Below are 21,151 nucleotides of genomic sequence, written 5' to 3' on the forward strand. Positions count from 1 at the left end.
AATGCAAATGTGCTGGGCTATTTTTTCCTCCATCAGCTGTGAGAACTTGCAACCAGGAGGGATGGAAAAGTCACACTTGTGAGCTTTCCAGTAAAAATGGCTCATGAATAGGGATGACCAAGAGAGTAATCTGGTAGCACTTGGTGCATAGTCTGTTGGTGACTGTCTCTGTCAGTCACATTTCTTTCTCCCGGGGGCAGGGACTGAAGCCTAGATAAGTCACCCCAACCTTCTCAAAGATTCCTTCGATTCCCAGATCCACTTGTGTTCATTCTGAGCATTGTGTCTGGTTAGGGAATACAGACTTCTTCCTCTTCTGATTATTCATATTGATGCATAAAGAGCAAATATCTAATGTCATTTTTACCTTGTCTTCTGCACCATACCCCCTCCCCCATGCCCACACAGAAGATTTCTCTGGCTAGGTTAGCTAGAGTGAGCATCAAAATGAGTGTGTGAGAACACACCAATAAGTGGCCAAGGATGGACGTGATCCCTGATATCCATCATGACTGGCTGGGTCATTTCTATCAAGTGAGCAATTGTTGTGCTCCCAGCAAATAGCTGTCTTTATCTAGTTTACCAAACTGGACCAGAAGAGCCTTTCTCTCCTCTTTTCATCCACACTGGCTCCAAGTGTGTGGCTACATGGATTTCCCCAGCTCTCTAGTCAGTTTTGGTGTGCATACTTCAGTTTCTATACATATTCTGAACATAGCCTGGCACCAAGAGGCTGCCCAACAGGAAAGGACTGCATGCCTGCTGAAGTGACCCCAGCCCTAGAGAAAGAGGAGGTTTGCACCCCCAGTGGATCCCATCGCTGCAGCTGTTGAGGCATCAGGAGCTGTTCCCAGGTTTCTCTAGGAGGGTCATCTCCTGTCATGGAGCCCATGCAACAGGCCCACTGTTCAGTTGAGTGATGTTCTGTGCTGGGCCTCAGTGTCCTTCATGGTTACCACCTGACCTGGGAAAGATGACCAGATCATCTGGAAGAAGTGATGCCATTGAAATCTCAAACTCCACAGGCCAAGACAGAAAGAAAGGCAAAGATTTCACAGGCAGGCTGTTATTGATGTTTGTTTTTGTGCAGTCAGGTGCATTTGGATCCCTCCCAGCCAATGTCCTCCTCTTGTCTTTCTTACTGAGGATAGTTCCCATTTGTGGAGTACCTTCTATGTCCCCAAGAGTCTACCAGGTGCCTGTGACATGGGTTGTGGTTATGGGCTGAATTGTCTCCCCTTGAAATGCATGGTGAAGTCTTAGCTCCAGGACCTGTGAATGTGACCTTATTTGGAAATAGAGTCATTGCAAATGTTATCAAGTGAAGATCATACTGGATTTCCATGGGCCCTAATCCAATGAAGGGTGTTCTTATAAGATGAGGAAAATTTGGACACAGACACATAGGGGAGAATTCAAAGACAGAGATGGGAGTGGTGTGTCTATAAGCCAAGGAGCACCCAGGGTTGCCAGAAACCACCAGAAGATTCCTCCCCTAGAGCCTGCATGGGGAGCCTGGCTCTAATGATGCCTTGGCTTTGGCCTTCTGGCCTCTAGAACTTTGAAGTGAAAGACTTCTGTTATTGTAAGCCAGTCAGTTTGGGTACTTCGTTTTGATGGTCCCAGGAAATGTGCACGGTTGTGTTGTTCTTATTTTAGAAATGAGAAAACTGAGATGGTATTAGTTTAAAAACCAGGACAAGGACACATGCTAATAAGGCAAAGGGTAGGGTACAAACCCAAGGACAGAGTGACTCCAGCCCGTGCTCTCTCTGTGACCCCAGCCTGCCACCCTCATGTTTTGCACATCCTTCTTCACGTGGTTCTCAAAGCCGTTCTCTGAAGAGGGAGGCAGGTACCATAATCCCTGACTCGCAGATAAGGGAGCCAGAGTGTCACTTGCAGCTGACCCAGGGCAAGGCTAGGGTGAGGCCTCCCAGCTCCAGAACAGTGCTCTGGTCACTGTCCTCCTGTCATTACTCCTCCTGCAATTTTCCAACCAGCACCTTGGTTTGAGGTTCCTCCTCCCTACACTTGGCCCTGAGGGAACATCCAAAAGACATGGAGATGCACAGCCTTTTTCAAGACCACCCTGCTGCAGCTGCAAGTAGACTCCGGCCTTGATTACTTAATTAACACTGAGGAAAGAGCTCGCCTGGTGACCCAAAGACCCCCCGCCCAGGAGCCAGGTAGCCAAAGACACCTGATCCTGAGTGTTTCTACCACTTCGCAACGACTGGCTTCACTTCTCTGAATGCAGAACACCATTATCCTGAATATCAACTCTGGCCAGAACTATACCCCAAGTCACCAACCCTCTGATCATCCTCCATTGAATTGTTGGCCAATTATTTCCTACCACCACAGACCTATGACTGTATTAGTTCCTGGGATATTAAGTTTTATGTGTCAAGTAGGCATTGCTGTGAAGGTATTTTGTAGTGTAATTAATGTCGACAGTGAACTGACTTTAAGTAAAGGAGGTTACCTTCAATACTGTGAGTGGCCTTATCCCATAAATTGAAGGCAGTGAAAGGCAAAGAACTCAGGTTTCCTGGAGAAAAAATTCTGACCCAAGGCAATAACATAGACATCCTGCCCCACTCAGATATATTCACCTTTTGGACTTAGCAGCTCCCCCAACATGTGAGCTAGGTAGGTAGGTAGGTAGGTAGGTAGATAGATAGATAGATATGATATGATATGATATGATATGATATGATATGATATGATATACACATAGATATAGATATAAATATAGACATATCTCCCATTGGTTCTGGTATAGTTCCCCAGTGTGGCCTGGATTCCTCCCTCCTCTGGCCTCCCCTTGGAGGCCCCAGTATGCCACATGGCTGTTCAGATCTGATTTATAACAGGGCCAATCTGAGCAAAATATGAGCACTGGAATGAACAGCTTACACTGAACAGAACTGACAGTTTATGCATTTATTCAACAAATATTTATCGAGTACATTCTGTGTGTGAGGCACTATGCTTAGAGAGTACCAAAAAGTCAGCTTGAGAGAGAATGTTCCTGGATCTACTGGTGATCCTGGTGAGAGTGAGTCCAAGATGAACTTTTCTATATCTGACCCAAAGAGGTCTCCACAGGAATCGCTAATGCTGAAGTGTAGATGGGTGGAGTCCACCCCGAGAGCCTAGATCAAAAACTACACGGAGAGGCCGTCTCCAGTGTGATAGTGCTACGGGAATTAAACCAAGTACTGGGTATTTATTATTTTGTGAATTTTCTCTAATTGATGGTTATCTTGGAATGAAAAATGTGCTTAATTTTGTTTATTATTTCTAAGAATATAGAATTTCTCTCTCAGTTCTCTATCTATGAACTCACCTGACTGATGAGCAGTCGCAGTCGTCACCAAAACATGAGCATCTGGTGGCAATCAATCCCCTGTGCAAAAGTAGAAATCATTAACTCAAAGTAAAATGCCTTGTGAAGAATTAGTTTTAATTACTTAATTTTAAACTGATGCACAAAAGCATAAACATTTTATATATTAATGGGGTCCCATGTCATGGCCCGTTACCTGCATATGTTATTACATAATGTAATTTCTAGTTAAGAATTATTGACAAAGCCTCCCAAATCATAAGTGATGGCAAGTGTGTCTCTGAATGTAAAGATAACCAAAAATAATTTGTGAATTTCCAAAAATCTAAAGTTATCTTGGCTTTTCCATGAACATAGATCATTAAGAACTGATTATGGGATACTTTCCTTCTTCCCAACATCAGGGTATAATCTCTCTTTCTAAGGAGACATCTCTAGGACCAAAATAAGAAATATGTTTTGCTCCCTTTACTACCTACGCCCTGCTACTTGACAGCCCAGCTTAGGAGTCTGGGTTTGGTATTTGTCCCTGTTGATATGTCCTGCTTTTAAAAACTCTCTGTTCTTAGCATCCAAGTCACCATTTTTCTCCTGGAGTCCCTCATGCCTCCTTATCATTTTGGTTGATTCCTTTTTCTTTTCTTTTTTTTCCCCCTATATAATTTTCTATTTATTTATTTATTTTTGTTTATTTTTTATTTTTATTAGTTACACATGACAGTACAATGATCTTGACATATCATACATTTGAATCAAATGGGGTATTTCTTTTTCTTCCTCTTCTCTCTCTTCTGTCTCCCTCCCCCTGGATAATCTCACCCACCACTCATCTGTGACCCACCCCAGCCTCGCCCCTCAATTCCAGGAGTATATTTCTCACTCATTACTGTAGCTATCCACCTGGGTCTCACAGACTGCTCCTCCCCGCCAAAAAAATAGCATCACAAATTGCATTCAGTGTACTCAAACATGTCCCTCCTCCTCCACTCTGAACCCCCTCCAGTAATGACATCTCTGTCCAGTACCCCAGATCATCCTGCCCTGTCCTCACCTCTCATCTCACCTCCTAGGTAGTTCTCAAGCGCGCTTCAGGTCTCCTAATCTCTAACCTGAACTGTCAACTCAGTGGGACGAACGTCAAAGTGTAGGTAACCCCTTGTCAGACTATAGATTTTTGTATTTTTGATATGAAAAATGTAATCATCCTAAACCTTCAGTGTTTACTGGATAGGATGAAAGGAAGGAAGGAAAGAAGAAATGGCTGGCAGCTCCTGAATCTAGGGACTCTGAGGTCACCAAGCTCCATCCTTTACTCTTGGCTCCTGTTGAGCAGAGTACTGAGCCCCAGCAACCTGGGTCTCTGTTAGGGGATCCTGTGGGGCCAGTATTCTAGGAAGCAAGATGAAGGCCCTAGATAGATGATCTTTTTCTTTTTGGTCTTTACCCTCAATGGTCTTGACAATAAGAAGAGATGGGAGGCAGAGGTTCTGGGCAGCCAGATCCCTCTTCTGCTCAAGCCTGGCCATAGTTGCCACCTGAGCACATTGCAACACCTACATGCCCTGCGTACAGCACAATCTCCACCTGAGAAGGTACCAGGGTCCTTGGTGGGGGCCAGGTGTGCTTCTAGGTCATATGTAGATGGCTCAGCCTTTGGAATCTGGGGTGTTCCCCAGTTGACTCCAAGGATGGGAGTCAAGTGATAGGATCTACAAAGTTCAAGAGTCTTTATTTCCCTGGCAAATGAGCTTAGTTCTTACTGAGAAGCTCAGTATCTGGTCTTGCCATATAACTCCAAGGGCATTTTGCTTTCGAGGGTTTTATGATGTTGCTGCATACTGTGAGCTCTCAAATATCTGTGTGAATGGAGGGGAGAAGAGCATGGGAAAATAAAAACATTTATACTTGACATCAGAGTATATCATGCAGTTTTCTGTTTTTTCCCCCTCCTGCTGCAGCAATTTGCCTAATGATGTTTTGCCCAGACTAATATTAAAATAAGTTTGTATTCCTCAAGCACGCCGTGACTGCCGTAGCAAGGCATCCTTAGAATGTGCCAGAACCACCCTGGGAGTCAACGTTTGGCCCATACAACCCCCAAATGGATCAATCTCTTCTGAATAATTTAGTCTTGGCATCTTCAGGGAGCCTGTGTATGTCTAAGATATTTTTGTGTTGACCAGCGGCTGTTACTTTTTGATACATTTCCACATACACACTCTAGTTTATTGCAGCAATGCTTCAAAGCAGATAGTGTGATTCCCATTTTATAGGAGTCTGAGGCTCCATGAGCCCAGCCAGTGCAGTGGAAGAGGAGAGGCAGCACAGGCGTGCCCAGGGCATTCGAGCAGGTTTTCTGTCTCTTACGTCCCAGATGTTTCCAGCTATCTGTGTGCAGGAAGTGGGTCCATGGCTAGCGGGTACTTTTTTTCAGTGTCAAGGACATGCATTGGATGATCTTTAAAAAAAAAGTCCTTTCCTATTGGAGGACACTATCTGTGATTCTATGTCAGGTCCCAGTCCAGCCAGAGCATTGGAAATTCACTAAAAAATATGAGCTGACCATTTCCCCTCTATACCAACCAGCATCCTATTCTATCTTTGATTAAGCAACGGAAAACGTTCTTACTCTTCTTAACTTACAGCTAGACTTTTCTCTCTCAAGAAAGTTAAAAAATAAAAATCAGACAGTGATTAAAAAGTGAGAGAGAAATAAATGCCAACATTAAATTAATTACGGCATTTGCTGGATATATTACTCGTTTTTCCAAGAAGGTCTGTTTCATTTCAGAAAGACTCTCTAGGAAAATGGAGAACAGTGCTAAGTAAACCAGTGAATCATTTCTAATACTCCTTAATACTCTGTTATAAGGAAATAGAAAATGAATAGTGTTCTATTCCTTAACGCTAAGTAACACGATAGCCCGTCTAATGGAAATATGGATCCCTGAATGTATAATCATTTTAATATTGGTTATTTATTAAGTGCTTCTCTCTCAAGAAGCTCAAGGTGTCTTATCAGCGTTAGTTTAGTAATCCTCACATTCTCCCTTCATGGGGATCATGGCGCTCTATTTTACGGAAGAAGAAAATGGCACCCAAATATGTCAAGTGGCTTACCAAGGACCACTCAGCAAGTCAAGGTTGGTGCCAGGATGAGAACATAGGTCTCTTCACATTAGATTCCCGACCAGCAAAGTGAAAACTGGGATATGGTAGCTTGTGGGTCATGTAGGCAACTAGCCATCTGGGTGTTATAGGTGGAGAGGAATTAATTGTTTGCTTTCCTTTCTCCTCTTGGAGTCCAGGGTGAGTGCATGCTAAACTGAAATACACACGACGATTCATTGCCAACTCCTTTGGGGAGGCTGTCTGTGGGTTCCTGCAGTAAGTTGAGAATTACCCTCTTCCACGTCTCCCAAGAATCATGGAGAGACTGTTTTCTTCCCTCCTCAGCCCTAGAGAGTATTTTGTTGACCATTGACCACTATTGGAAGTTGACTGTCTAACAGGAAACCTCTCTATAAATTACCATTTAGAACTAAAGTCAAAAATCACATGACAGACGTGACAACCCTCTGTCATTGATATGCTGGGGAGGGGATAGAGCACAGGGAAGAAAGAGAGTTGATATCATTAGTTTTTGTGTAGGAAATTGGGCAACATAGCCCTTACACAGATCCAACAGAGCAGCCGTAGGTCTGACCCACTGTGCTGGTAAGTTTTTTGGGGAAGGCTGAGATGGAACAGAGTTCTAAATGTTGGTTGTTAAAAGCCATTCTTCCAGAAGAAATTCTGCAATTGCCCGAATTGCTTCCCCAGAGAGCCCTAGGGGAACCCCCATGATCCATGTTTTACAACTCATAAACTCCAGGAATTATGGGAAATGACTGTGGCCAGATGACATTTGTCCCTCAAGGATTTTTAGTGTCACCCTAGGGCAGGAGATAGTATTTTTGTTCATTGAGGAATGCCTGAGTATAAAAGGACGTTCCCTCCTTGGTCACATACCCTCTTCTCCTTCTAAGTTACTCCCAGATGCCATTAGATACAAGGGAAGCAGACACGCATGTACACCTCACCACATGGTAACTTACTTCATCCTCAGAACAACCCCAGGTAGGTTTTATCACTACCCTCATGTTACAGAAGAGGGAACAGACCAGGAGGTTAGGCAGCTTGTCCAACATCATACAACTTGGAAGTGGCAGAGCAAGGATTCAGTCCTGGGCAGTCTGGCTCCAGAGTCTGTGTTTTAATTCACCACCTGCCCTGCTTTACCCAGTTCTAGGGCCCATAGCTTTGGTCCAGACTCTGAGAAAGTGATTGCACTTTTACCACAATACCATTTCCTCTACTACAGATAGAGCAAGGTAACAGTGGGTTAACAGAATTTGTTTTAAGGAGAGAAGGAATTTTTAACATGTAAGAGGAGTTTAGTGCCTCTCAGCTCTACCGGCAGCCCCACTACCACATTGTTATCAAAGGACTGGAACACACCAGAATCATGGTCTGTCGGTGACCAGCCCTTTGGGTCTCTCCCATCATCAAAGAGCATCAAGGATGCTGACTCTGATGTGGTCAGTCTGAACCACAGTTCAAAAGCTAGGGAACTAGTTCTAATTTTGCTGCCATCTAATATTCAATTCTGCCAGCCGGGCTTGACCTGTCCTTGACATTGAGGCATATATCTGTATCATCTATTTATCTATATAAAACACCACTTATCTACCTCCAAAGTGGTTGTATTCACCAGAAGGAACTAGCCCAACTTGTAGTCAGCAGTTATATTGATTGTAGAAATCAATACAAATGTCTATAAATACAACAGAGTCACAGTAAACGATGATGAGTATAAATAAATAACACGACTACTTCAAGGGGTTCCGATAAAATAGGTTGGGATTCTGCTGGCACTGGGGGAAGGTGTGGGATTAATTAGGGAGTTTATTGGAACAAGTAGCAAAATTAAAAGGAGAGAAAGATTTGATACAGCTGCCATTTGAATGAAAAGAGTATGGCACAGCTTGATGAACGAGAACCAGAGAAATTGAAGCCATCACCAGTTGTTGGAGCACGACACTTAACCTCCCTGGGACTCAGTTCTTCCATCTGTCAGTATGGAAAATTGGGTGTTTAAATCAAGAAAACATAGGGAAGCATTTTTGAGTTCTTCAGAAGAAAAGCATCACCATCATACATCCTTGGGGTTCAGGAAAAACTATTATTTGGAAGAAATGACTATGGCATGCGACACCTGATTTGCTCCAAGTGCTGGTAACTCAAGTGTCCTTTGGGAAGGAAGCAATCTAAAGCACCGCATAGAAAAAAAAAATGGTAGGCATTCAGAGTCCTGCAAGAAGCACACTTCTCTTTGGCATCATCTCAATGGCCTGAGCCAAGGCTGTAACAACCCCAGACCCAAATCTCAAATGACCGCCCAGACCTTCCTCTTCTGGTTGGCGTCAGACAATCACATGTGGAATCAGATGTTGCCTTGCCAACAGGACTGATACTTTCCTGGCGGAGCTGTGTTTGTGTCTTGGTCCTTGTTTGTGTGATGTTCTGTTTTATAACTTTAGTCTCCAAGATTTTTTCTCACGGCTGTGCATCATTCCTTATCACCCATAACCAAATATGGCAGCTTTAAATAGTGTTGTCATTTTCCTCAATTTCACTCATTGTGATATAATCAGGTATAGATTTCTGACATTGAGCATCTAATGGGGTTTCAGATTCAGAAAACAACAATAAAAGATGTTTTTTTTTTTCTTCCTGGATATTTCTCAGCTGAGAGATACAAAGTGAAATAGTCCTGAGTGACAGGGAACATGGGATTCACACACATTTGCCCAAAGAAAAGTCTGGGGTTAAGAGGGACCCCAGGAGTAGACCAGCTAGTGATTTCTGCTGCAGTAGGAGCTCAGACTGGAACAGATCCTTTGTCCCCTTCCAGACTCTGCCTATGCCTTCTGTACTGTCTGTGTTTTTCTGTGCCTGACACTGGCTCTTGGTATGATGAAGAAGACACAGCCCATGATGGACACCAGCATGACCAAGCAGGGACCCTGATTCTGCTGCTCTTGAGTCCTTTACTTTCTGCTAGAGGATTTATGTAATGGTGGGATCAGACATGCTCACGTGATCTTCTCCCCATTCCTCTCCTATTCCCTTCCCTTAGTTAGTGGGACTTGTCCCTCAAATTGTTTCATTTTCCCAGTAGATGACCTGAGTGGCCTGTGCATGCACTACAAGGAAGATAATTGCAATTTGCTCCAAAGGGCTGTTCTCTGGCCTAAGCCATACTGTGAAAGAAAACCAGTTTGAGAAAGACCACCTGAGATGTCCCTGTCGCATTGCTAAAAGGCCACAAAACCCAAGAAAGGCTGCCCCATTGGCAAGGATGAGTTATTGACGTCTTCTCTGTACCCCCTCTGGTCTGTTGTCCCAAAGGATAAAGTAAACTGTTCCTAAGTTGATTCAGGAATGTGCCCACTGGCACTCTGAAAAGGAATGAAAAACCATCCACAAGAGAAGGTAAAAATCACCCATGACTGGGGCTGTGTAAAAACAGAAGGATTGTGCACAATTGTCTCCCATCTGCCACACATGTGACTAAAGGGACAAATACTGTCACTTGGAGTTTCTCAGCTTCTTCTGGCCTCTTGTGAATAATGCAAGCTTTGAGAGCTGGTTGAGTTCGGCTCAGTATTGGCATAGATGGTTCCCATTTGTGTTTCAGAGGACCCCAGGGTAAAAATGACACACCTGGATATTGATGGCAGGTTGTTACCACGACAGATATGATCTTGAGGTTGAAAGCTCATCTGTTCATAGAATACCTGAGCTTAACACTGATTTCCAGTCCTATCTGTGGACTGACATCCCGGACTCCTGAGATCATGAAAGCATAGCATTTTCCATTTAGAATGGTCCTTAGGGGACATCTAGTCCAGTGGTTCCATAGTAAATGGAAGAAGCAAGCCTGGCACAGGATCAAGTCATCAGACAGGAGCTAGAGACAACACGCCGTCTACAGTGGCAGCACCGTTCAGCTCCAGTGCTGCTAGATCTCCCGTGTTGTTTGTTCTTAGATATGTGAAATCTAGCTATTTACGTGAAATCTCCTAATCGTTTAATACTGGCAACTAATACAAAATGAAACACTGCTAGGTCAACAAATAAGCAAACAAGTCCGCGGGCTATATGTGGTTCATAGGCCACCAGTGAGTTGGTTCTGATCTATCCCAGCTCCAGCTACGCCCAGAGAGCATCAGGGACTTGCCCAAGGCCACACAGCTAAAGGCAAGGTAGACAGCTTAACTCCATTCTTTTTATTCCAGTTTGCTTTCTTGCAAAAAATGACAGGGAGCTGGCATCCAGTTTTCATTTCTGCCCACAGGTGCTGCCTGAGCCAGTGCACACTGACAGTAGTGAGAGGCACTGGGGGCTGGTCCACTCTCCTGGTACAAAGCGTAAAAAGTGATATGCTCAAGCTGTTGTCCTGTTTCGTCTGCTGAATTTAGAGTGGGGGGTGTTCTGGAGAGGCCCCCACTAACCCTTTATCCCAATGTATCATTTAAACTAATCACCCAGAAACCAAAGAAATTTGGGGCCAAATCTACACATGCCATACCCTCTGCCCTGCCCTGCCCAAGGGCCATTTTGACTGAATGTGTATGGTGAATCTTGTTTTCATCTCCATTTCTAGGGACGCAGACCCGGCTATTTCTCCTTCCTGGACCCCTTTTCTCCCGGTGTCTGGCTCTTCATGCTCCTAGCCTATCTGGCTGTCAGCTGTGTCCTCTTCCTCGTGGCTCGGTACTCTCCGTTCCCCTTCCCTGTCCTCACACCGCCACCTCGTGTCCACCTCTGGAAACTGCATGGGGTGGGGGGTTGGGAGGAGGAGATGGGTGGTTAAGAGGACCTTGCTGCCAAACTAGGGGACTGGGAGAGGGACTCGGGGCCTGAAATGCTCTCTGCCCAGCTGTCGACCTCCCGCTACCCACCCATCCATCTTTGTGTGTGTTCCCTGACTTGCACAGTGCAGACAGGTGAGCTTGTCTGGATTTGTTTCTACACCCCTGACTTTTGTCCCCTCCTGCTGTCTGGTCTCTGGCCCCCTGCTTGTGTAGGAGATTTAGGAAAGGGAGGAGGGGAGAAGGTGGCAGGAAGATCACTCTGATTAAGTACTATGCATTTGGCTGCCCTGACATCAATCCTTGCCAGAATCCACCACAAAGTGCTGAATGACAAGAAACCGATCCTGCAAATTCAGAGTGGGGGGACTGGAGGCTGCAGTGACATAGGCCAGGGAGAATACTTCCTCTGCACAGAGCCTGAATCTGCCCCTGAAAACACAGCTGTTCTGTTCAATAAGAACCATAGAGGGTGGCAGGCGCAAGAGGACAGGATGGAGGGAAGCATTTGCAGTTAGTGTTGAGTGGAAACAAATGGTTCAGATCAGCAGTTGGGGAGGATAATCCCTCCCCTCTCCTCAGAAGCCAGGGGCTGCCTCTAGCCCTTCAGAGACACCTAAGGGCATCCCAAGCTATGTCCTACTGAGAATGTGCAGAGAGGGTTGTTTCTCTCTGAGCTTACGGCCTGTTGAGCCAGCCTGGGCTTCAGGAGAGCCGAATTAGATCCAGAAGTGGAACAAGCCCTAGTGGCCCTAGGCCACTCACTCAAGTGCCCACTGTCTGTTCAGCCTACTGCAATGAGGGCCACCAAGGACCGTTGGGTGGGAGTGGAGAATAGTTCAGGATGAGCTCCTAGAAATTCAATGGAGGCTCTATTGCAAGTGTCTTTTCAATGGACTCCTTTGCCTCCATCCAACAGCACTGGGCCACTAGTGTGCATCCCACCTTTGCAGGCTGGGGTCTTCCCCACCGGTGTGTTTGTTTCCAGGATCACGGGGAAGGTGCTCTTTCCACTTAGGACAGGCAGTTACGGGGTTCTGAGGCCTAAAGAATCTCAGTATGCCTAACCCCAGCACAGTTCCCATCCTTCCCAAGATGAGTTGCCTCACCCTGTCAGTGCTCTTCCCAGGGAGATAAGGCCATGATTGGGAAAGCCTTCTGGGCCAGAAGATCCAACCCGACAAAGAATGGCCCTGCTTACAGCTTGGTAGAAGTGGCTGAGTTGCTGCTCGGGTGCCACCTACCCCTCTTGGGCCTGTAGGCATTGCCACTGTCAAGTATCTGTTGTCAGTGACAGCTGGCAAGGCGCGGGAGCTCACACACTGTCTGACACTCCGCTCTCCATTTCGCAGTGCTGTCTGCTGCCGCCGTTAGGAAGCTGTCGGTGGAGCCAGCGCCGTGCTCTGTGATGCTCTCGGTGACTGAGCCCCTGAGAGCACGCCACAGCTCTCAGGTCACCTCCAGGGCCCTGAAAAGGGTCTTGGGGCTTGGTTACCAGACATGCATGCCACACCATGCCAGAAGAAGCTAAAGCTCCCTGAGAAGCTATGTCACCCTTCTTCCTTGCCCCACTCCCACCCACTGACCCCAAGATCCTTCATGGACAAAACATAACAAAAATGTATTAAAGGGCTATCCATAGAGTCTGTCCATACAGCGTAAACGTACACACACGCACATGTACACACACATGAGCAAGCAAGCACACACACACACACACACACACACACACAAACACACACACACAATAAACTAGCCCAGAATATTCTATCCTAAGGTAGTAGTTTGCAAACAGGGTTCTATGGAATGCAAAGGCCCTTGGGACCTACCACAGACTCTGGGGGCAGCCAGAGCTCTGGGGCCTTAATGTTTCTTCATCCAGATCCACTGGACTTTTATTTCTTATATATTGTACTTTTGGGTAAGATTTTAGAGAGAAAATGTTTCAAACCTATAGCTCTCAGGCAGCCATTCCAAAGCCAGCTGATCATCAGAGTTACACAGGGAGCTTTTAAACATTTGAATTCCCCAGTCCCAGTGTCTTAGAATCTCCAGGGCTGGGCCCTGGGAAGCTGCATCTCACAAGTGTGAGCTGGTTATTATCAGTGTAGACTCTGAATTGGAGGGGGTCAGTATCACCTGGGAACTTGCAGATTCTTAGGCCCCACCCACACTTACTGGTTCAGAGGCTGTGGGGTAGGGCCTGGTGATCTGTGTTTAAACAAGCCTCTTGGTGACTCTAATATAAAGTCTGGAGTTTGAAATAATAGAAATAGGCTGAGGGTTTTTAAACCATGGTCCTATAGAACCTTAAGTTTCCTCCCTGAGCACCTTGAGGTGGAGAACAAGCAACTTCCCAAACGGCCCAGCCCCTGATACTCTCAGCTTCCAGGCAGATGCCTCCACTTTTATCTATTTTATATATGAAAATTCTGCACCAGAATTTATTTGAAGGAAAAAAGTGTTTAAAAGTATGGCTTTTTTTTTTAATTAAAGAAAAAGCATTTGAGAACCACCAACTTAATCCAACTACTCCATTAATTTTTATATATTTTTTTTTTATTTTTGGATGGGAAAAAATCCAAGTCCAGCAAAGGGGAATGACTGGCCCAAGGTGACAAGGCCCAGTCCTAAGGCAGAGAGGTGAGGCCAGAATGGAGAGCACCTCCCGCCTCTCCGGCACCCTCTCATCATGCCCATCCTCCCTGGCACTGAGGTCTGTTCCTTTTCTCCCACAGGTTGACGCCCTACGAGTGGTACAGCCCACACCCGTGTGCCCAGGGCCGGTGCAACCTCCTGGTGAACCAGTACTCTCTCGGCAACAGCCTCTGGTTTCCGGTTGGGGGCTTCATGCAGCAGGGCTCCACCATTGCCCCTCGCGCCTTATCCACCCGCTGTGTTAGTGGAGTCTGGTAAGGACCCAGGATGGGACAGGGCCAGGTCTCAAGGGGTGGTGGGACTCAATGGGAGTCTTCAGATAAGGCTGGCCCCAGCTGCTGGAGGCAGGAACCTTAGCAGCCCCGAGGAGAGTTCAGAAGCCTTCCCTCTTCAGCAGACCCTCGCTCGGAGCTGAGGTCACTTCTGCCAGGTCACAAGGTGGGGAGAGGGGGCCCGTGTGCACTCTCACTTCTCTGTTTCCCCTTTCTCTGCCTCTGTGGTCTGGATACAGAGAGGAGCCAAGACTGGAAGGAAGAGGAGACGACAAAACACTTGCTGGCCCACAGCAAAGTAAAGATAACTTCTTGACCTGGCAAAACCTGGGGTTGAAGTGGCTGCGCCAACTAAGGCATATGCAGATTTATGCAAATCTGATGCTGCAGCAGGAAATCCCTGCAGGAGGACGCTGCCACACCATGCCCCCCTTCTCCTGGCTTTCTCAGGCTTTGGCCCTGCTCTTACCTCTGGGGCTTGACCTATCCGCCTCAGCAAGTTGGGAAAATGCAGAAATGGACAAATGATTCAATGGGTGGGAAAACTCTTTGAAAACTTGAGAATTCTACATGAATATACGAGACTAATAATTTTTATTAGACTGTTATAGTGGAAATGAAAAATATAGGTATGTGGATTAGAGATGAAAGTTCACAAAATACAAGTCTTGGTCTTCTCTTAAAAATCCACTGCAGGTTTGGCAGTTATCACTTACATGACTTACAGCCTCCGTCTTCTTGCCTCCTTCTTGGCTTGTTTAAGCCAAGGAAAAGGAAAAGTGGTGGTGCTTCCATCCTCGGGTATTGGTGCAGGTTAGACAGAAGTACTGGAGTTGCCTCTGGGGCTGTGTAGTAGCTGGGACAGTCGCCCCTACCAATCTGGAGTCTTCACTTCCCTTGATAAATAATAATTGTGGGATTTAAACCTCCTGGGCAAGATCTCACCTATTACCAGACATTGCCAGGAAGTCACTGATTATGTCAGTATAGAGAACTGGGCCCTTGTCCCCAGGAAGAAGGGATAGGCCCGGCAGGGACAGTCACAGGCAGCCTGGGCAGAAGCCCGGGAGATGAGAACTTGTCAGCTAGGGATGCTAATTTTCTTCTCTCTGGGCTCCTGCCTTCCAGAGAGTTCTCTGCTATTCATACAGTTAGGGCCCCATTGTCCACTTCATCTACCTGTAAACTCCCTTCACCCCACCGCAGGAAATTCCTCTTCTAGATAGTTTCAGAGGCCAGAGTCCTATGGGCTTCCCTGCCACAGGCCACCATTCAGTGCTGCCCTACACAGCTGCCCCAGGCGGCTTGGTTACTGTGTTTCAGAGCACACTGGGAAGAGAGCTCAGCACTGAAAGGGAGCCGCTGTGAAGGATCCTCATCAGCCTCTCCTCCCAAATTGTCAGCGTACCCCTCTGCCTCTCAGAGTTCTTAGTTATTAAACGAGGGCCTTGGTTGGGTCAGTTCTCCGTGGCCTCCTCACCCAGAGTAAGTGAAAGAAAATGCCTTGTTGCTCACAAGACTGCCAGCTTTACAACTGATGCTGCCCTCTGACCCGCCAGAGACAGCATCGTTTGCTTTCTCAGCTCAGGCAGTGGGCTTGCACTGGTCACGTCGGCTCTCTGACCCCTTCCCTAGTGCTCAGGAACCTAAACAGCCGCACGCTGTCCAATGTGGAACAGATGCCAGAGTGCAGCCACGTGGCTGAGGGGACCTGCCAGTCAGCTCTCAACCCAGCCCAGGGCGCATCGACCCCCAGTTCTTACCAAAGCCCCTAAGTAGCTGCAGAGCACAGGCTTGTTCCTGGGCATGGTCATGGAAACAGCTTCCCAGAGTGGAAGAGCTGAGGCAGGCCCGAGACAGCAGGCCTTGAGCAGGGAGGGCCACCTAATAAGGAGGTGGCCCAGTGATTTTCATCCCATATGGAGGCCGAGGGCCTTCCTCTACATTTCTGTCTCCCATCCATCTAGTCTTCAAGGATATGCTACCTCATTTGATCTCACAACTCTGAAGACAGGCAGAGCTGGCATTATTATCCCCAAACATAGTCCAGTCATTGTCTATTTATCATTAGACAAATGAGCTCAGAGAAGGCCAGTGACTTCCCCCACAATCTCACAGGTGCAATGTGACCAGAACAGAAAACCAGTTCACCTCCCTGCAGGTCCAGCATATCGATGTGTTCATCGAATTGGTATATGCCCCTATTACTTCACACCCCCCCCCAGGGAGGAACTAGCAGGAGGTCTTGGTGACAGTGGGAAAAGAGACAAGGGAAATTTTTGCTCTTGAAAATTCATCTAGTGGCTGCCAGCTGCTGGGTCTTGGGGCAACACTGTGCTTTAACTGGTGCTGAGTTCACAATGTGTAAAGGCATTCAGACCCCATTAATTCAGAATCTGTGCTTCTCTAACCTGAACTGGGCATGGATCTATCTTCAACCCCATTATACACACACAAAGGGATCAGTATGCAGATCTGTACTGTTGACCAGATAGAAAAAGCTTGTTTAACCTACCAACTCGAACAAACTGTCATTAATGACTTTAGTGTATATGCTGCCTGCATTGCAAAATTATTCCAATTATAAATGAGCTCTAGCTACTCATTACAATATTCTTCTAGTATGGAATAGCATAACTGTTGTAAGACTGTTTCCAGATTCCAACTTTTTTAGCAGTTCAAAGATACTTCCCACCAGTCTGTCTTCATGAAAGATTTTCTGCTATTAAGAGTTAAAGAACTGGTTCTAAAATAAGAATTTATCAATGTGTTATTTAGCAAGCTACTTCACTTCTCTGACCCTCCATTTCCTCATCTGTAAACCAGAGAAAGGAAATGTGCCTCCCTGAGTTGTAGGGATTCTATAAGGTGGTAGTTGTAGCTCATGGCAGGTGGTCAGTACCTGAAGAGGCACATCTGAAGGTTGACCTCAGTGTGAGGGGCAGGGGAGGTGGCCTGGCTCAGGACTGGCACCCTTTGCTCATTCACTGGCTCATTTCCCATAGCCCCCCAACTATCTCATGTGCATGGACTACATATCTTCTGAATAACAACCAATAATCACCTCCTTTCGGAAATAAGAAAAAAAATCGATTGTCTACTTCCAGGCAACATTCACCAACTCAATTCATTTCTCTTGACATCCTATGCTCCGCCCCTCCTTCCTCTTCCCCCACTGAGTTGAGAGCTTCTGCAGGTCTCTCCTGTGCCATAGCAAGTCTGGGTTTGGGGGCCAAGGCTCCCGAAAGTGCCCGGGCAGTGATGACTTCCTGGTCTTTTCCTACGTAGGTGGGCATTCACGCTGATCATCATCTCATCCTACACGGCCAACCTGGCAGCCTTCCTGACTGTGCAGCGCATGGATGTGCCCATTGAGTCAGTGGATGACCTGGCTGACCAGACCGCCATTGAGTATGGCACAATTCACGGAGGCTCCAGCATGACTTTCTTCCAAGTAAACCCCATTTGGTTGCTCACCAACATTGGGAATTGGGCAGAATAAAGTTGAGATGTTTGTCCACTGGAGATAAAAACATCTCTCCTCATCTCATTACCTCTTTTGAACATCTAATTTGAAGGTCCACCTGGGGCTCATTTTTTCTTTTGCTCCACAAAATGTCCCCAGAATGGGGTCCCCAAAGGACTTTGGGTTCATACCAGCCCATCCTGAAACATTATACATGCACCTGAGGTGATCTGAAGCTTAATGTGATGGAACATTTTTAAAATTGTAATAGTTTCATGTTTATTTTATGGGCATTAGGAAAAAATATATATGCTATGAATCAAACCAGTAGTTTTATTTACATCACTGGATAGGATGAGGCATCTTTAAATTTTAAGAAGTAAGAGATTTTATGGGTAGCACTTAACCAAACCAAGATTAAAATATTACACAAATGACTGAAGTTTGAGCAACACTAGATTAAGAAGAACTGGTGTCATTGATCCCAAAGTGACAGGCCTCAGATAGGGACCCTCTTGGCTCCTTTGGGATTCCCTTACAATGCTCAGGAGGAGGTGCTGCCACAATATCTCACTGACAGGCAAAACTGATTGATCACCAAGGCTGACAGAACCAGGCCAGACAGAATAGTAGTTTTTGTAAGCCTCAAGAGCTCAAGGGAAGCAGATTTCCCCTGGGGCTAATAAGTGTCCAGCCAACCTAATATCCAAGAAGTTCATTTTCACATGAAATGAGATCAAGGCCTTCAGTTTTTTGTTTTTCATACAAGTCTCTGTGCCTGTTGACATAGAGGCCAGAGAAAGCATAATGTAAATGCAGAGTTTGGATAGATGCTCAGAATTCTGTTTTGTTATTAGTGGCAAAATAGAAGCTAGTGTTGGCCGTGTGGTTGATAAATTGCTTTAGGGTGGATAAAAAATACCTCACTGGTTTTTCAGATGGTGTCTCTGTATAAGTCTTAATGAACCTGAGTTCACTGCCCCAAACTAAGGGATGATGAAGGGATGCAACCAGAGTTTTAATTCTTCTACCAGAAAATGAAAGTAGGCAATAGAAGATCTCTCTAGGGTAGATGAGGCAGAACCGAAGATCAAACCAGGAGACAGAATTCACAGTGCCTGGGGACCCTGTTGCTTCCTGATCTTTCTGTAAAGACACAAGTCCCTCCTTGGCCACCATTCAGTGATAGCGAACATGTTGAGTTGAGAGATAGAAGGGGAGAGGTGGAGTAGCAGAAGGGCCAGCAGTTTAAGGCTTTGATTCCCTCCCTCTTTAAACCCACATTTCCTTTCTCTTTTCCCAATCCTGCTTCCTGTCTATTCTTTCTCCAGAATTCCCGCTACCAGACCTACCAACGCATGTGGAATTACATGTACTCTAAGCAGCCAAGTGTGTTCGTGAAGAGTACGGAGGAGGGAATCGCCAGGGTGTTGAATTCCAACTACGCCTTCCTGTTGGAGTCCACCATGAATGAGTACTATCGGCAGCGAAACTGCAACCTCACTCAGATCGGGGGCCTGCTGGACACCAAGGGCTATGGGATTGGCATGCCAGTCGGTATGCAGGAGAGGAGCAGCCTCTGTGGGGAGCTTCATCCAGGCAGGGCCAGCATAGCTTCAACCACTGACTGCCGTGTTGAATTCAGTAACCCCTGTTTCTAGAGCCAGTTTAACAGTGACTTGAGGTGGGCAGTCTTAAAGCTAAAGAAAGATAAAAGCCAACCCCAATGCTTCCACTAATCAGTGATCAGAGCTCAGCTCTAATTATTAAAGAGCTCGTTGATTGTTTATTTAATTGATTCATTATCAAAGGCTAATTCTAATTATTAAAGGGCATATTGATGCCCTGGGTGGATTCTTTAGGCCTTTTGTTCCTTCTCTCTCTTGCTTCCTGCCCCTTGGCCATTTCTTTGTTGATTGACATCTCCATTAGCAGTGGGAAGAAAGAAGAGATGGGAACACTAGAATTAATTTTTCTATTTGTTAATGTCCCCTGTGAAAGTTTACTGACATGATTGTATGAGATGGCTTTAAAATTACTTGCAGGTTTCACTGATCCATCCATTCCAAGTCCACAAGGGTCATTGAGAACAAGCAGTAAGGCTCTGGTGTTGTTCGCTGACTGGGTGCTGTCCAGCTTTGTTATAGGAGAATGGAGATGTTTGGCTTGCAGAAAGGTTTCCCAGGTGTGCTTTATAAAGGATACTCACACCTGGGGCCTTCTCCTGCTGATAGTACCTCCACCAGAAGATAAGGGTAGACATGTTTAAATGCTCTTGTGAATGAGTAGGGATTGGAACATGTTCCCCGAGTGAGTCTGACATGCAGGCTTTCCCCATACGTGCACCATTGAGAGCAGTTGCTGCATAGGTTTGTCCTGCACAAGGCATCAGGGGAAGAACTGAGGCCATCAGGTCATGTGAGAGCACTGATACCTCCATGCACATCCTTGTGGTTACATGACATTTCCCTTCTATTGATCTTGACCTAACTCAGAGCTCTCCAAACTATAGGATTCTCTTACACCTGTGGAGTGTAATGAGCTTGGTCTTAGAATCAGGCAGACCTGGGAAGGCATTCTGGTTTCTGGCCATGGTATCTCAATATATGTTTATTTAACCTTTCTGAGCCACAGTGATCCCATTCATAAAATTGGTTTCTCATTCCTATTCATGGAATTATTGTGAAGATTAAACCTCATAATTTGGCCAGATACCTTACTGCAGCATGTCACACTCTTGGTGAATATTAGTGCCCTTTTCATCTTTCCCATAGTTCCCTATGTTATTTGATAAAAAGAGAAAACTTCTTGAATATGAACCAGAAATCAAGCAAATAAACATAAGTAATAATACAGATTACACTCTCAACTCCATAGATTCTGATAATAGCAGTTCTGCAAGCTGGAAGCCTCACTCAGGGAACTCATAAACCTACACGTACTCTATTTACTGTCAGATTTTATTGATGTCTATTAATGTTACAGATTATGGGCCTCTTTAAGAAATGTATTGGATGATATTTTCTTTCAAGATAGTAGAATAAACTCCAAAATGAACTTAGGATGCACCTGGTAATAGTCTAGTGATTTAACACATTTAATCCAGGTGTCAGGTGTTTTGAAAGTTTTCATGAAGCCAAGTGCAGTGATACACATCTGTAATCCTAGAAATCTGGGAGGATAAGGTAAGAGGACCACAAGTTTGAGGCCAGCCTCAGCAACTTAGTAAAATCCTGTCAAAAATAAAAAGGGCTAGGTATGTAGATCAGTGATTAAGTGTCCCTGGGTTCAATCCTCAATACTGGAAAAATAAAAGTTTCTCAAGGAAAAACACGAATTTGAGGTAAAACACGAATTATAGTTGGTGTTTATTATAACTAATATAGTTGAGGTAAAACACCAATTCTAGAAATGTTCATCAATAACCAAGGAAAAAGGAAAGGAAATACATTTATTTCTTATCTGATCTGAGGCTATTTCA

General features: G+C 45.6%; 1 protein-coding gene across 1 annotated transcript in view; it reads left to right on the forward strand.

Annotated features, from left to right (window-relative positions):
* Positions 1-21,151, forward strand: part of Grik4 (glutamate ionotropic receptor kainate type subunit 4) — a 410,759-nt gene that overhangs the window by 372,258 nt on the left and 17,350 nt on the right. The window contains 4 exon segments of the mRNA XM_078047176.1: positions 11,067-11,176; positions 14,013-14,186; positions 17,493-17,658; positions 19,002-19,227. Coding sequence (XP_077903302.1) covers positions 11,067-11,176; positions 14,013-14,186; positions 17,493-17,658; positions 19,002-19,227 — 676 coding nt within the window.

The sequence above is a fragment of the Ictidomys tridecemlineatus genome, chromosome 4 (assembly GCF_052094955.1).
Source record: "Ictidomys tridecemlineatus isolate mIctTri1 chromosome 4, mIctTri1.hap1, whole genome shotgun sequence".
NCBI classification, from domain to species: Eukaryota; Metazoa; Chordata; class Mammalia; order Rodentia; family Sciuridae; genus Ictidomys; species Ictidomys tridecemlineatus.